The sequence below is a fragment of the Parasteatoda tepidariorum genome, chromosome 10 (assembly GCF_982258835.1).
Source record: "Parasteatoda tepidariorum strain Cologne lab strain chromosome 10, Ptep-v5.0, whole genome shotgun sequence".
Lineage (NCBI taxonomy): Eukaryota > Metazoa > Arthropoda > Arachnida > Araneae > Theridiidae > Parasteatoda > Parasteatoda tepidariorum.
Genome location: NC_141764.1, coordinates 40,683,646 through 40,697,721, shown reverse-complemented (window position 1 = coordinate 40,697,721; position 14,076 = coordinate 40,683,646). Strand labels below are relative to the sequence as shown.

The 14,076-nt window shown below is 25.5% G+C and overlaps 2 protein-coding genes across 3 annotated transcripts in view; one reads left to right on the top strand and one right to left on the bottom strand.

Moving 5' to 3' along the window:
* Dhps (Deoxyhypusine synthase) overlaps positions 1-982 on the bottom strand; it is a 16,466-nt gene extending 15,484 nt beyond the window's left edge. Inside the window, exon 1 of one of the 2 annotated variants that reach the window (XM_016071493.5) lies at positions 850-982. The gene's annotated coding sequence lies outside the window, so the exon portion shown is untranslated. Of the gene's footprint in view, positions 1-470; positions 597-849 lie in introns of those variants that run through there. The other variant, XM_071184602.2, reaches the window with a different exon arrangement.
* LOC107454328 (protein SCAI) lies at positions 620-14,076 on the top strand. Its single transcript, XM_087153144.1, has 14 exons — positions 620-1,022; positions 2,303-2,398; positions 2,533-2,619; positions 2,791-2,889; positions 3,201-3,297; positions 3,967-4,065; positions 4,950-5,102; positions 6,098-6,217; positions 6,798-6,987; positions 7,073-7,160; positions 8,767-8,921; positions 9,688-9,861; positions 10,122-10,222; positions 13,512-14,076. The coding sequence occupies exons 1-14, from the start codon at positions 820-822 to the stop codon at positions 13,653-13,655; spliced, it is 1,806 nt and encodes a 601-aa protein (XP_087009270.1). The 5' UTR covers positions 620-819; the 3' UTR covers positions 13,656-14,076.

Sequence of the window (14,076 nt, the reverse complement as noted above, 5' to 3'; positions counted from 1 at the left end):
AGAGAAAATCAATTAGGATAGAAATTTGAAAACAAGGAGAACAAGACATGCTTTTTAGAAAAGGGACATTAATTAATTTACATTTGCAATAAATCATAATAAATTGCAAGAAAACCTGAACGCATGAATTTAATACTTAATTTAATGTTTGCAATAACTTTTTAACAAAATAAATAACACAGATATTTAAATCTATAGTTGGAATTATAAATAAGCATAATTTAATAAACAAGTAAAGAAAAATATTTTCTTGATTTGGTTTTTTAGTTTCTAATATCAATTAGAAATGTGATATTTGATTCTATATAAATTGACGTAACATTCAATAAAAATTTAGATTAATTTGTATATCTCTTCTATAAAAATTTAAAAAATTTGTATATCTCTTAGTCAAGTTTTAAATTTTTTTTATTTTATAGAAAGTATATAGGTATGTTTTTAGTTATTAATAGCAAGGTAGATTTAATTACCTATAACTTTCAATTTAATTTTTCATATAAACCTACTTTTAATAAAAAACATTTAAACAGTTTTATAAATTTTATAAGCAAGTGATGAAATTATGTCCTTTTCAGGCTTTTTTTGAGAGCCAAGTAAATATTTATTTTCTACTCTCGTCGCTAGTTACACCGGTAACGGGATTGATTTTTCCCGCATGTTATTTTCAGATCCGCGGGATGTTGTTTAGCCGGTCGATAAACGTGTCGACCCCTCAGGTGTATTTAGTCAAGCATCTGGTGTAGAATATTATTTACTTTTATTTAGACATAGAAAAGCAGTGGACCTAAATATTTCCGATAAGTTTGACCTTAGTAGTACATGCATAAAAGTAATAGCAATTTATCTTACCGATTTTCCAATCTTGATTTAACTAAACGATCGACTTCTCACTTAGAAGATATTTCCCAACATGCAACGCGGAGGATGGCGATCATGAATGAAGCCGAAGAACAGGAACGAAAAATTGTTCATGAATTTTGCCATTTATTGGAAAAATCAAAGCAACTATTTAATGGATTAAGGTAAATTAATAGTTTTTAAACAATCAACTTTTGTTTTGTGAACTAAGTATTTATTATATTATAGTTATTTCTCTATTTTTTAAATATTTAGTCAAAGCAGATGTATGCTCTGGTTTCAATAAAAAAAATCACGATTTTCACTCGAGTTCTTTAAAATTAACTTTTTAATATTTGCAATTTAGTTCACGATATATTTACTATAGTAAGTACTTGAATCTTTATTATTGTTTGATAAAATTGAAGCAATATTCATTTCTAAGGTCTTTAGGTTTGAATCTTTCTTTCATTTGCTCCTCTAGATGTGACAATTTATTTTTTGTTATTGCTACTACTAGTCTGTTGAGAAATTCAGTATCTTTAAAAAAGGAAGGGAAAAAAAATAATCATTAATTTTTGTTGAATTATATTTTAAATAGGTTTATGACTTCTATAATTATTACATAGGAAATGGAGATGTAGTGATAGGATCAGTTAGAAATTTTAATAATAGAAAATTTGACATATGTTTGTCTATTTGTATGTTATGTTTCGAAAACAGTTTTTATTTTGAAATTATTCTCGAATTGTTGATAATATGCATTTGTAATTAGTCTGGGAAGAAAATATATGAGTTGAATTATTTTTCTGTACATGAAAGTGGAAATATATGGTGTAACACCGTTATTTGTTATTATTTTTATTAAAAGTTTTTTTAAATGTATGTATATTTATATATGTTTGATATAATGCCTGAAGTTCGGTAAATACTAAGTTTTACAAGCAATACTTAGAATTTATCAAAGTGACTTAGCAATTCCTAGGTATTTATTTTTAAGTTTTATGCTAAATAGATCCTCCATTGACTTTATTATATGGAGTTGTTCAAATTTTAAGCACTCAAAAAGTAAGGGGTTGAGTTGCTTAGTTTTGCTGACAAGCAAGAAATGGAATATAAGCAACACTATTTAAGATAAGTACCCTAATAAAAAAAGTATTGTAAAATTGCAAAATAAATTAAATTTGCCAAAAAAGAAAAATCTTCTAATTGCATGGTTCGTATGGTTTCCACTTTTTAAATTTATTTATTATTCTTTTACCTCTATGGTTTTCATTTAATTTGTTGTACTGGTTTGCCTGAAAATTTAGATATACTACCAATTCTTGAATGATTTGAATTCTATCACTAGATATAATAGAATTATTGAATTTTTTGTTTCATGATAAATTTTAACTTATGTGATAAACATTATCAAATAATTATAACTTAACCTCATATGCTTATTTATTTCATCTAATTTTAGAGATCTACCTCAGTATGGCCATAAACAGTGGCAAGCATACTTTGGACGCACATTTGATGTCTACACAAAGCTCTGGAAGTTTCAGCAACAACATAGGTAGCTTTTGTCTTATATTCATAATATTATATATATAGGTTCAAAATGAAAATAAAGCAAAGAAAATTATAGACATATGAAAAAGTAATTAATATATATATATATTAATGTTTCTTCTAATTATTTCATTTCAGACAAGTTCTGGATAATAAGTATCAGTTAAAAAGATGGCAAATAGGGGAAATTGCATCAAAGATTGGACAACTATACTATCATTACTAGTGAGTCTGAACTACATACAATTTCTTTTTTGAATGTTTTGTAAAGTAATTAATTTGCAATATAATTACTATTTATACAATTAAGGTTAAAAAATTTTGAAACATAAATTAAATAATTTATAAATGTCATAGTAGCCATTAAAATTCAAGTGTTGTTTTTTTCTTTTCTAGCCTAAGGACTAGTGAAACTAATTATCTGAATGAGACTTTTTCTTTTTATGCTGCTATAAGAGCCAGGGGCTATTATAGCAAAGCTAGTAAAGAAGAAAGGTAAGTATCTTTTATGTCTGATTAAAGTATAAACATTGTACTCTTTTTACATTTTTAAGTTATTATAATAAATAATATTTAGCATCTTTTGTTATCATAATATGTTATTAAAATAAAAAATATTAGCAGTATTTATTCTCCCCTCTTTCATTAAAATAAACGTATTATTCAATTGAAAGTAATAGTTTAATTTTTGTTATAATATTATTATTTAATGTAAAGGCTATGTATACTTTCTATTTATTTGAAATAATATTCAGCAAAGTTTCTGGTATTTTTTATGAATGACGTTTAAAATTATAAATTTTTAGGTCTGATTTGATGGTTAAGAAACTGCGTTATTATGCCAGATTTATTGTTGTCTGTTTGCTGTTGAAGAAGATGAAATTAGTACGGGAGTTGGTGAGAGTAGGTATCCAAAGAAATAACTGAAAATGTTGTAAGAATTATGAAGTAAATCTAATGAATAAAATCTTGTGAAGTTATATAATGAAATCTTTATGAAATAAATCTAATCATTTATGAAGTAAATATTAATTTTTCTGTTTCATTTACTGTTTAAAATTTTTTTTCTAATATTTAAATTTTTAAGTTTATTACTAATTTGTTTTAGTTTTTATTAGTAGAATTAATTTGAAAAAAAAAAAAAAAAGAAAGAAAATTTAAAGGCTGTGTGGCCTAGTGGTTAGAGAATCGTACTCTGATCCGACGGGACAGGGGTTTGATCTTCGGCTCTGCTAACACCTACTAAGTACTGAGATCTGGAGAAAATTTCCTTCTCCTTCAGTTATACGTATATCACGAATGAGTGGTGCTGCCATCTATCTGCTAGGTTCTGAGTTAAGACATGCTTTCACCCTTGCAGTGCTCTCTTGTCAACCGAAAGGCCCACCTTCCTGATTTAATTCACAAAGCCAATGGCTGACGTGTTTGGCTTGTCCAAGTGTCTTAAGAAACAACAGAAATCTTAGTGGAAATTATATGTAATGCATTTATCATTAATTTAAATTGAAATGAAATTTTTTTAAACAATTATTCTATTTTGCTTATAGTTATGTTTCTTCTTATTTTTTTTAGGAACTAGCTAAGCAAATTGATGACTATACATCAACCTACGAGCCTGAAGATCAGTTGGAATGGTCTTTAGTTCTTGGAGAAATTAAGTCATTTATTGAGGTTTGTCACCTTTTAAAAGTTTTTAGTTTATCTATTGTAACTTTTGAAATGTGTATTTGTTATAATTAATAAGAATTGTGTGTTATATATTGTATAAGCCTCATTTATTTGAATTTGACTGTTTAATTTATATTTGATTTTTTGAAATATTCATTATTTTTATTTATTCTGATATTTTTATATAAAACTAATTTTCTTTCAAGTTAAAAAGGAAAAAAAAAAGTGTTGGTAAATTAAAAATTAGAATTTTCTTGTCATTTTGTAACTTGCCATAGTGACTTAGCTTCTAATAATTCAGAAGTTGCAAATTAATTAAAAGAATAAAATATTTTATTCATGTTTTTAAGGAGCACCTTGCAGTCTGAACTATTTCCATTGACTTAAGCCTGAATTTAATGCCTTATTGCTGATAATATAAATAGATCATGACGATAATGATGAAGAACTCTTTTAAAGATAATGAAAAATCAATACATTGCTAGTAGCTATGTATATTTAAAACTTAGGGAAATTTATGCAAATAAAAATAATTTTTATTAGAAAATAAGTCTAGTTTTATGCATCGTTTCAGTCTAAAATGCTTGCTACATAAGATAATGGGAAAAATTCTATTATAGTAGTACACATTGAAATTATTATTTAACAAAATTCATTTGTCTTTTCTGCTTTATGTTAAAAATATAATTATTTACAATTAAATTTGAATATGTATAAACTATGTTTCTCAAATTAATCTATATGTAATAACTTTTGAATAATTCAATAATTCTCATTAAAAATCTGTTTTTAATTCCGTTTAAAAATTAATCTTATCAGATTTAAAAAAAAAAAATCTCGATTTGTTTAACCTTGGTTTAAATAAAATATTTTTCTGTTTGTTACAGGCTGACAATCTTGTCAATATTGTGGATGTCAACTCGGCACCAGTTGTGCTCTCTCATCGCTTAAATCCTTTAAATAGTCCACCCATGGAAAAATTGGCCACCAATCATTTGACGCTTCAAGAGATACTTATAATGGGAAATTGCTGTGATCAGGTTAGACAGTGAAATGGTCTAGGATTATTGTATGCACTTCTCTCTACTGCATACCCTTTCACATAATTCATAATCAAAATTTTTATACAGTTTATATTATTTATAACTACCCCCTATTCCAGAAACCCTTCCATCGTAATTATCAATGCACTTAAGAATTAATAGTAATACATTAAAAATTAATAGTTTAAATATTTACTATAGTTTAAGTCTACGTTTTTATCTATAATGAAAATATTTTTCTTTTCTAGTTAGTTTGAATTAATTTTTTCTATGAGAGATTCTTCTTTTTACCTCTACAAAACCAGTGTAACCCTTTTTACAGATTGTGATTTTTTTGCAATATTCAAATAGTTTTAAATTTGTTTTTTAATTTAAATTGAACCATGTTTAAAAATCTAATTGTCTGTTTTTCTTTTAGATGTTAATCTTAGGATCTTTTAACTTTCATTTAATCTTACGCTGCTTTATTAAATGTTAGGTAACCAATTATTTAATAAAATTAAATTTTGATTTCTTTTTATTATTTTTTACTGGGGAATGATTAATGAAGCTTTATAGAGAATGAAATCTATTTTGTTTTGCAATCAATGTTATATAAGTATGTTTTTTAAAGATATTCAGTATAAATTGATTAATATCATTTTTATTTATTCACTAGCTTCATTTTTGTATTAAGATTGAAATTTTCTCTTTGTCAACTATGTAACATTCAATTAACGACTTATATTAAAACATTGCAGCTTGCATAACTTGTTTTCAAACATTTAATTTTATTATGGTTGATGATGTCATCCCTCTTCTTTTAAAACTGTAGCCATAATTGTAAACTCTTAAAATAATTTTTCATAACACTTAATTGAGTCTGATTATTGTATATTTAAAAACCATTGAAACCTTGTAACATCAAATTCAGTTTATCAATTGCATATTTAAAATGCATTAAAATTTCAACTTTAGTTAAATTCTAATTATTGTTACTTTTAATTTTTTAGGTCAAATTTAGTGAACTTACTTTAGATATGTTTCGTATGTTGCAAACTTTAGAAAGAGAACCTCAAGAAGAAGCTACTCAGCTGTTTGATGCTCCTCCTGCTCCTGGGAGAATACCATTTGTAATTATTTAAAAATTCCTTTTCTAATTGTGTTAAGATCCACTCATATTTGTGAACTTTTAAAATATATCAGTTAAAAAGTTGGTGAGACAACCAACTTTTTAACAGAATTGCGGGACACATTTTTTAAAAGTCTTTTTTATTGTTTGAATTGCCAAAAAATAAACTAGGTTTATAAACCTTAACAGAAACTAGAAGACCTTAAAATCTCAGTAGATTTAAATGTAGCTTTAGGAAAAAGGTAGAGAAAAGGAATATTTTTGCAAAAAATTAAATTTCAGGATTTTTTCTATTTTCTGATGTTGTAGTTTCCAGATAACAAACTCTGTATTATATTTAAATTTTTTGTCAAAAAAAAAAAATCACATTTATAATCTAAGAGTAGACTTTCATTGAAAAAAATCAAAATGTATAAGTTTACAGTTTTATATCGATAGAAAAATAAATATTTAAAAAGCTAACTTCTGACTACAATAGTAGGGAATAGCCTTAAAAAAAGCTAATGAATTTATTTTTTTAATCATTTAAACTTCTACATTACAAAGGAGATACTGTTTTCAATGTTACTCTTTCATTACAGACTCAAGATAATGGAGATCAAAGGCCTGCCAAGCGAGAAAATCCTCACAAGTATCTACTTTATAAACCAAACATCAGCCAACTTATAGTTTTTCTTAGTTCTGGATTCAAGGAACTCCCTCCTAATGGAGTACTTCTATTGTATATGTCGGCAGATGGTTGCTTTACTAATGTAAAACATCCCGATGATGGTATATTTATCTTTTTTATCTAATTGTTCACATGAATGTAATAAATAATTAATATTTCGCTTACTTTTGTTGTTTTATTTTATAGGTTATGATTATGGTGGAATAGCTACAAACAGTAAAAGGGAACCAGATCATATTAGCAAGAGAAATGTTCAGTTAAAAGATATACATTGGTACAATTTTATTTTATATATATGAAGAATCTGTAGGCAATGTGATACGCCACGTTTGAAAATAGTTCAGTAGTGCATAACGATGATTTCCATGTAGACAATGAGGTATTTCTATGCATTTTACTGTTATCTGGTGAAACTCTGGAAACTTCAGGAGTATTTAGCTAAAAACAACACTGAGGAACAGTTTTGTGTAAAACTGTTCTCAGTGGCTAAAATGTGGCTTATCACTATATTGACCTAATTCTTTTCTTTTGCTCATTTTCATTTTAATTAGAGAATTTTGTGTTGATAAAAAAGGTTTTTAATGTTTGTTTTTAGTTTAATTTTTTTTGTAAAGTAATACCATATTCCATGCTATTTTTTCTACAGAATATTCTCAGGTAGTATATAATTTCATTTTATAGTATTTATATTTATTTTATAAATAAATAATTTACATATAATTTACATATAGATGTCATATTTTTAATCTCATAAAAAATGTGTAAAATTAATTGTTTGAATTTTCTTCATAATTAAAATCATCCGTAATTTAAAATCAAATCAAAATCTTTGATTAACCCTTTTTAAAACCTCTTTCAGTTTGGAGTAAAGCTTGATTTTTTCCCCACTAAGAATCTGTTTTGTTCTATGGGACACTTTTTTTTTTTGGCAAGAATATATATTTTTGTTTGATTGCTCATGTAGTTTTGCAATTAAATAGTTTGAATTAGTTTTATTTTCCTGATCATGATATTTTAGTATCTTAAAACCTTGATTAGAGAGGATGCTTTTTTTATTAATGTTAACAATTATAGTACAATATTTATAATATTTTTTTTTTATGTAGCTGAGAGATGAAATTTTAATTTATTCCATAAATTTATCTTTTGAAGAAATATTTTTATTTTACTTGTTGTGAGAATATGACTTTTAAATTTGTATTTTTGTACTCTTTTAATAAATATCTGCAGCCATTTTCCTTGGAAAATTTGTTTCAACAATTTGGGCAAGAACGTAACATTTCCATTAACCTTTAAGGAAAGTTTTTTAAAAAAATTAAAATTTTTATGCATTGATTTTTTTTAATGATAATAATGCAATAATTTACTGAATTTTTTTTAGAACAAGAAAAATGTATAATAGTTGAGATGTATAAGAAAAATGTATAATAGCTTTTTTTTCCCTTTCAATTACCACTGAAGTCTCTTGAACATGTTTATGTGTAATTATTTTATTGTTTATAGATAGTATTTTTTTAATTACTTTTGAAATGTATAAGAAAAATGTATTATAGTTGTAATGTATAAGAAAAATGTATAATAGCTTTTTTTTCTTTCAATTTGCTTAAAGTCTCTTGAACATGTTTATGTGTAATTATTTTAGTGTTATAAGATAGTTTTTTTTCTATTGTTTTTAAAAACGGATAGCTTTGAAGCTAGTAATCATTTCAAAGTTGTATAAATGAAGTCTTGTCCTACATTTTTCTTTTTTCTTTCTTATTTTTTTGACATTGAAAAGGAAATTAGCTGCCACATTTTTTTTTGTTGTTTACATATTTTATGTAATAAACTTTTGAAGCATACTTCTAGTTTAATTTATAATTTATTAAAATTTCTTTTAGCCTCTATCCTGGTGATTTATATCCTTTAACCAGAAAGCCTCTATTTCTAATTGTGGATAGTGACAACAGTCATGCCTTTCAGTATATTCCACGTTATTTTGGACAGCCAGTTTTAGTTCTTATGTCGCCAGAAGATATCCCTCCATCCTTCCATGGTAAGCAAAACATTCAACCATTTATCTGTATGGTGTACCTTTTATTTAAACTCTTCAATAATTGCTTGCCTATTCTTCTCAATGATTTTGATTTTTCTAACTTTAAGTATTCAGTAATCATAATTATAAATATGTGGGAAACAAAACAGAATTAAGTATACAAACAAAGCTTATTTTAGCTAAAATAAATTCATAATGTTGATAAAAAAAAAACAAAGTGTCATACTTGAGAGTTTTTGCTAAATACGTTTCAAATTTTTCTAAAATTCTTAAAATATAAGTGTGTGGTTTAAAATGAACTTAAAATTTTTGTCAGCAGTTTAAGTCAACATCTCTAGGAATTATTTTAAAGTATGTGTCATAAACTAAAAGTGTGGCTGATAATGTGTAATTTGTAATTAAAAATGCCATCGGCATGTAATATGGAACTCAATTAAATATTCAGAAAATTACAGATTCAGAAAAATGTTTGAAATATTAAAATAAGATGTAGTTTGAAGATTATGTTTCAAGCTTAATAGTTTAAATAAGAAGAACTTATATAATGAATTGAGTTTTATGTTTGATAGGAAAAAAAAGAGTTCCCTGGTATACTTTGTTTTTTTTTAATATGTATATATATATATATATTTTTTTTTTTCCTAAAGGAATCAATATTATATAAAGGAATCAATATATCGGATTATGCTACATATAAATGTAGCATAATAATTTTTTAAAACTGTTTTTTTTTTGAATTTCTGTTAAATTTTTGCTTTTTTTATAGATCAGCAGCACAAAGGAAATCTCTTCACTCTTTTTCTACATAGCCCATTGACTGCTATTTGCTTTATCTGCAATATAACAGACATACCTTATACTTTATGGGAAAAAGGTCAAAGTCATATAGATCGGTTTATGTCCGAAGCTAGCAGGCTTTTGGTTAAGTGCCGAAATATTGGTAAGCCTTAAATATAAACACACATTTCTAAATGTTGATTGTTTAAAGAACATTAACTTTTAAGTATTCATATCTTTTGTGCTACTTATTTCCATTTATTTAACATCAGCATGGATACAGATGTTTAATATTTTATGTTTAATTTCCTTTAAAACTTTTGGAGTTTTCCATATGTCGTATTTATCTTTTGATAAAATTTCAATAAATATAGGTGTTTTTTTTTTCTTTTAGTTTAAGTGTTTCTTAAATTGCTTTTTCAGATCCAGCCTTTTTACAGTTTTATGGAGATGATTTTTTGAGATTGCTGATAGTACGTTTCATTTTCTGCCATGTTGTTTTAAGACTGCACAGACTTTTCATGGTGAGTTGCTAGGTGTCTTTTCTTCACATATCGGCTATGATGACAATTTTAGAAATAATTTAAAGATTATACCCTGTCCACTAGAAATATGAGCCAAAACTAAGCTGTTGATTTACATAGTGGCGACTTAATGAAATTTAATTAGTAATCCTTTTATCAGCATTTTTTTTTTTTTTTTTTGAACAAAATTATCTTAATTTTATATTATGGGAAATGCTGTTCATCATTCATTCTCCCTTTACCTTTATTTATTAGAATTTCTGTAATACTTTCACCTTCATTTCCTTCTGCTGTTTTAATATTTTTAATTTTGATTCGAACTTAAGTTTAATTATTAGTGTTTTGCTTAATGTGAGCTATGAGCTATATTTCATGTTTAAATTATTTCCCAAAGTTCTTTAGATCATTATAGTGGTAAATAGACATTGATTTTATTCTTGTATATTCCAGAAATTTTTTATTCTAAAAATTTTTGATGCACCGAAAATCAAACCATAATATTATAATAACTTTATAGGACAACAAGAATTTTGTGTAACAATTTTGGTTAGTATTTCATATTTGTCGTCTTATGAAAAGTTATGCAATAGATTTTATGTTGGTGAATTTTTTTTTATTGTAAAATAATAGGTTGGATTTTTTTTCTTTCTGGAATGTGATTTAAGTGATGTGATTTTTTTTATGAAAAAGCAGAGGGTGAAATGGGTTTTGCAGTTTTGTAGATATAAATTTTTAATGATTTATTCCAAAGTTTGTTTTGAGTTGACATTCTATTTGAGTTGAGATAAATTGTTTGACAAAATAAAAAATTATTTGATGGACAAAGATATGTTAACTTTATATGATTATACAGATTGTGGCAAAGAAAAGGACATAAATGTTTTACCTACTTGATTCCTCCCCTCTCTTCGTTAAAGGTATATAACATTATATTGTTCAACAAAATTTTGAATAAAAGGAAACAACAGTTCATGTCCTGCTCAAATACCAGCACTGAAGCCATCAGGATGTGCATGTTTTTCTCCTGATCTACAATGTAGAAAAAAAAACTGAGAATTTACTAGCTCAGCCTGTAAGATTATGTTTTAAGATGGATTAGATGTGACACCTTCTTTTCTAACTTATTTGACTAGTAGCATAGTTATAGTTCAATTGGGTACAAATATATATTTTTATTTTTATCCATGCTTTTCTTTTAGGTATATCAGAGTGCTTAGCGATTTTGAAAAGTACTTAAAGATGCTTATTTTTGATTTACGTTTTTTATAACAGCCCTTCAAGGGGCTTATTTTATTCAGGGTTTGTAAAAAGTGCTTAGCTTTCTATCTTTTAAAAGGATATTTTTTCTTTGCCGTATCGATTGTCGTTCTAAATTACAAAAAATGCATGTTTTTCACAATTTTCTCCGCAATATTTATCAGACACTAGTTATTTTATCATGATTATGTAAAGTTTTTGAAATTTTTTAAAAATTTTATTGTTTTTATTTTTATAAATTAAAGAACTTTAACTCCTTAACGATCGGTTAATTTTCAAGAAAACGGTCATAAAAGCAGGGTTTGTGATTTTTTTGATTTTCTTAAAAAAAATAAAAAAAATCTGATTATTTTGATTTAAATCAGATTTTTTTGATTTAAATCAGATTTTTTTTATTTTTATTCATATACACTATAAGAGCTTTAATTTATGATTAAAAAAACCTTATAAATGTTTCATCAAAATTAAATTATATTAAAACTATATTATAACAGTATTTTAGAAGCTCTAACTTACTAAAATAATTTTTCATTATAATGCATAGAGGCCATTTTGATACAAAGGCATGATTGAAATTAAAAGACCAGATAAAATAAATAATTTAAAGAATACTACTTTAACTAGTAACGCAAAGTTTCAATTAGCCCACCATAATTTTAATTTAAAATTGTGATCTCTTTTTTTTCCCCTCATGATTTATAAAATGGCAAAATAACTGCAACAGATTGTGTTTATAAATGTTGTCATTCATCAAAAAATAAATATTCAATCTATATATTTAAAGTATTCATTTTTAATCCTATATCAAAATTCATAAGTTAAGCTAAAAAAACATTTAAAAAAAATCTATGTACTCATTAGAATTTTTTTCACAAAAGAAAATCTGATAATTTCAAAGATACCGTAAGCATATTATGAGAAGAAAAAAAAAATACCAGTTAATAAACCCTACTGCTTCAAATTGACTTTGAAAGGGAAGAATGACACTATATCAGGAAAAAAATATCTGAACTCAGCTTCTTTTTTTTTCTTTCTATTTTTGGCATATTAAGGTAATTTCTTTTTAATATTACCTCAAGCTTTAGAAACATAGAAATTTCCATCAATAAACTATAATGTAGATTTGAATTGCATGCTTTTTTAATCAAAAGGTAGAATTTTAATTAACATTTCCTTTTTTTTCTTTTTGAAAAAAAAATCATGTTTATTTACTTTCTACAGCTATGCAAGTCTATATTAAGACAGCATTAAATATTTACTTTAATCTGTACTTTCAATGTTAAGAATCAAAAGATTTTTAAACATGTAATTTCAAATGTGTTTAACACACACCAAGAAAGAAAGTAATTTCGTTAACTAAAATTAATTAATGCAGCAATTTACTTAAAATAAATTTTAAAACTAAGAAAAGAAAATAATAAAAGTATCAATAATTTAAAGCACTGTTTTTTAACTTTTAAAATCAATATAATATATATAAATTGATTTAAAGCAATGATTTTTTTAAAAAAATCATTTGATTTTAATCATGATTTAAATCGTGATTTAAATCAGGCTGATTTAAATCAATGAACCCTGCATAAAAGTGCCTATTTTTTTGGCTTTCGTATTTGTATTACGTATTTGATTAGTGCTGCAACTAGTTTAAAATAAACTATCTACAATTACCTTAAAAATATCCTGATACTGCCATCAGGAGTGTAAAATGAGAAATAAAATGTTTTCTGAGCAAAAGAAATGAATTAGTTTTATTCTTATTGGCGCATTACTACTGGACACTCTAGCCCGTCAATATCACGGGAGCGAGAAATAGCGGGCGAAATCTCACCCCGTCATTTTCACTGGAGCGAGAGAGAAAGGGTTAAACAGTAGAAATTTTTTTTTAGTGCTGCACAGATCTTAATTATTATTTTTTTTTTTTTTGAAAAGTGATTAAAAATATTTGTTGAGTGTTTAAGTACTAATTTTTTGTTGAAAAATCTGGATAAACAGTATGTTTCTAAGATTATCGTTGAATTTTTTTTTCTTTCAGAATAACAACTTTTCACCTAGATCTCATCCTCCTTTATCTGAGCCAGAGATTTTAGAACAGCCAATCTTAAAAAAAGCAGTTCTTGAATTAGTGACTGTCTTAGATGTTCGCAATATGTTCAATGATACAGAAGAAACTGACTGACAAGTAGCAAAGTTCATCCTTGCTTGAGGCTCAACTGTTCACATTTGTATTGTCTTGAATGTGTTCTCAACTTCATAATGTTTTTAGTCTTTCCTATTTAAAGATAGATCTGTTTGAAATATTTTCATTTTTCTTTTCGAGTTTCGGGTAGGAAAAGTTTTTTCTAGATATGGCTACATTTTAAAATGTTAAACTTTTTATCTAGAAATATTCTCATGAGGCACCTGTAAACTTATGAAAAAATATTCCTGCCTGCTATTTTAAAATTCTATGTGTGCATTATGGATCTGAAAATTTTATATTTTACTGTATTATACTTTTTACTTACTTTATTTATTTATTTTCAGAAATATCTTTATTTAGTATTAGTATTAATTTGCAAACATTTCTCTAATAAAAACTAAATACTATACACAAGAAA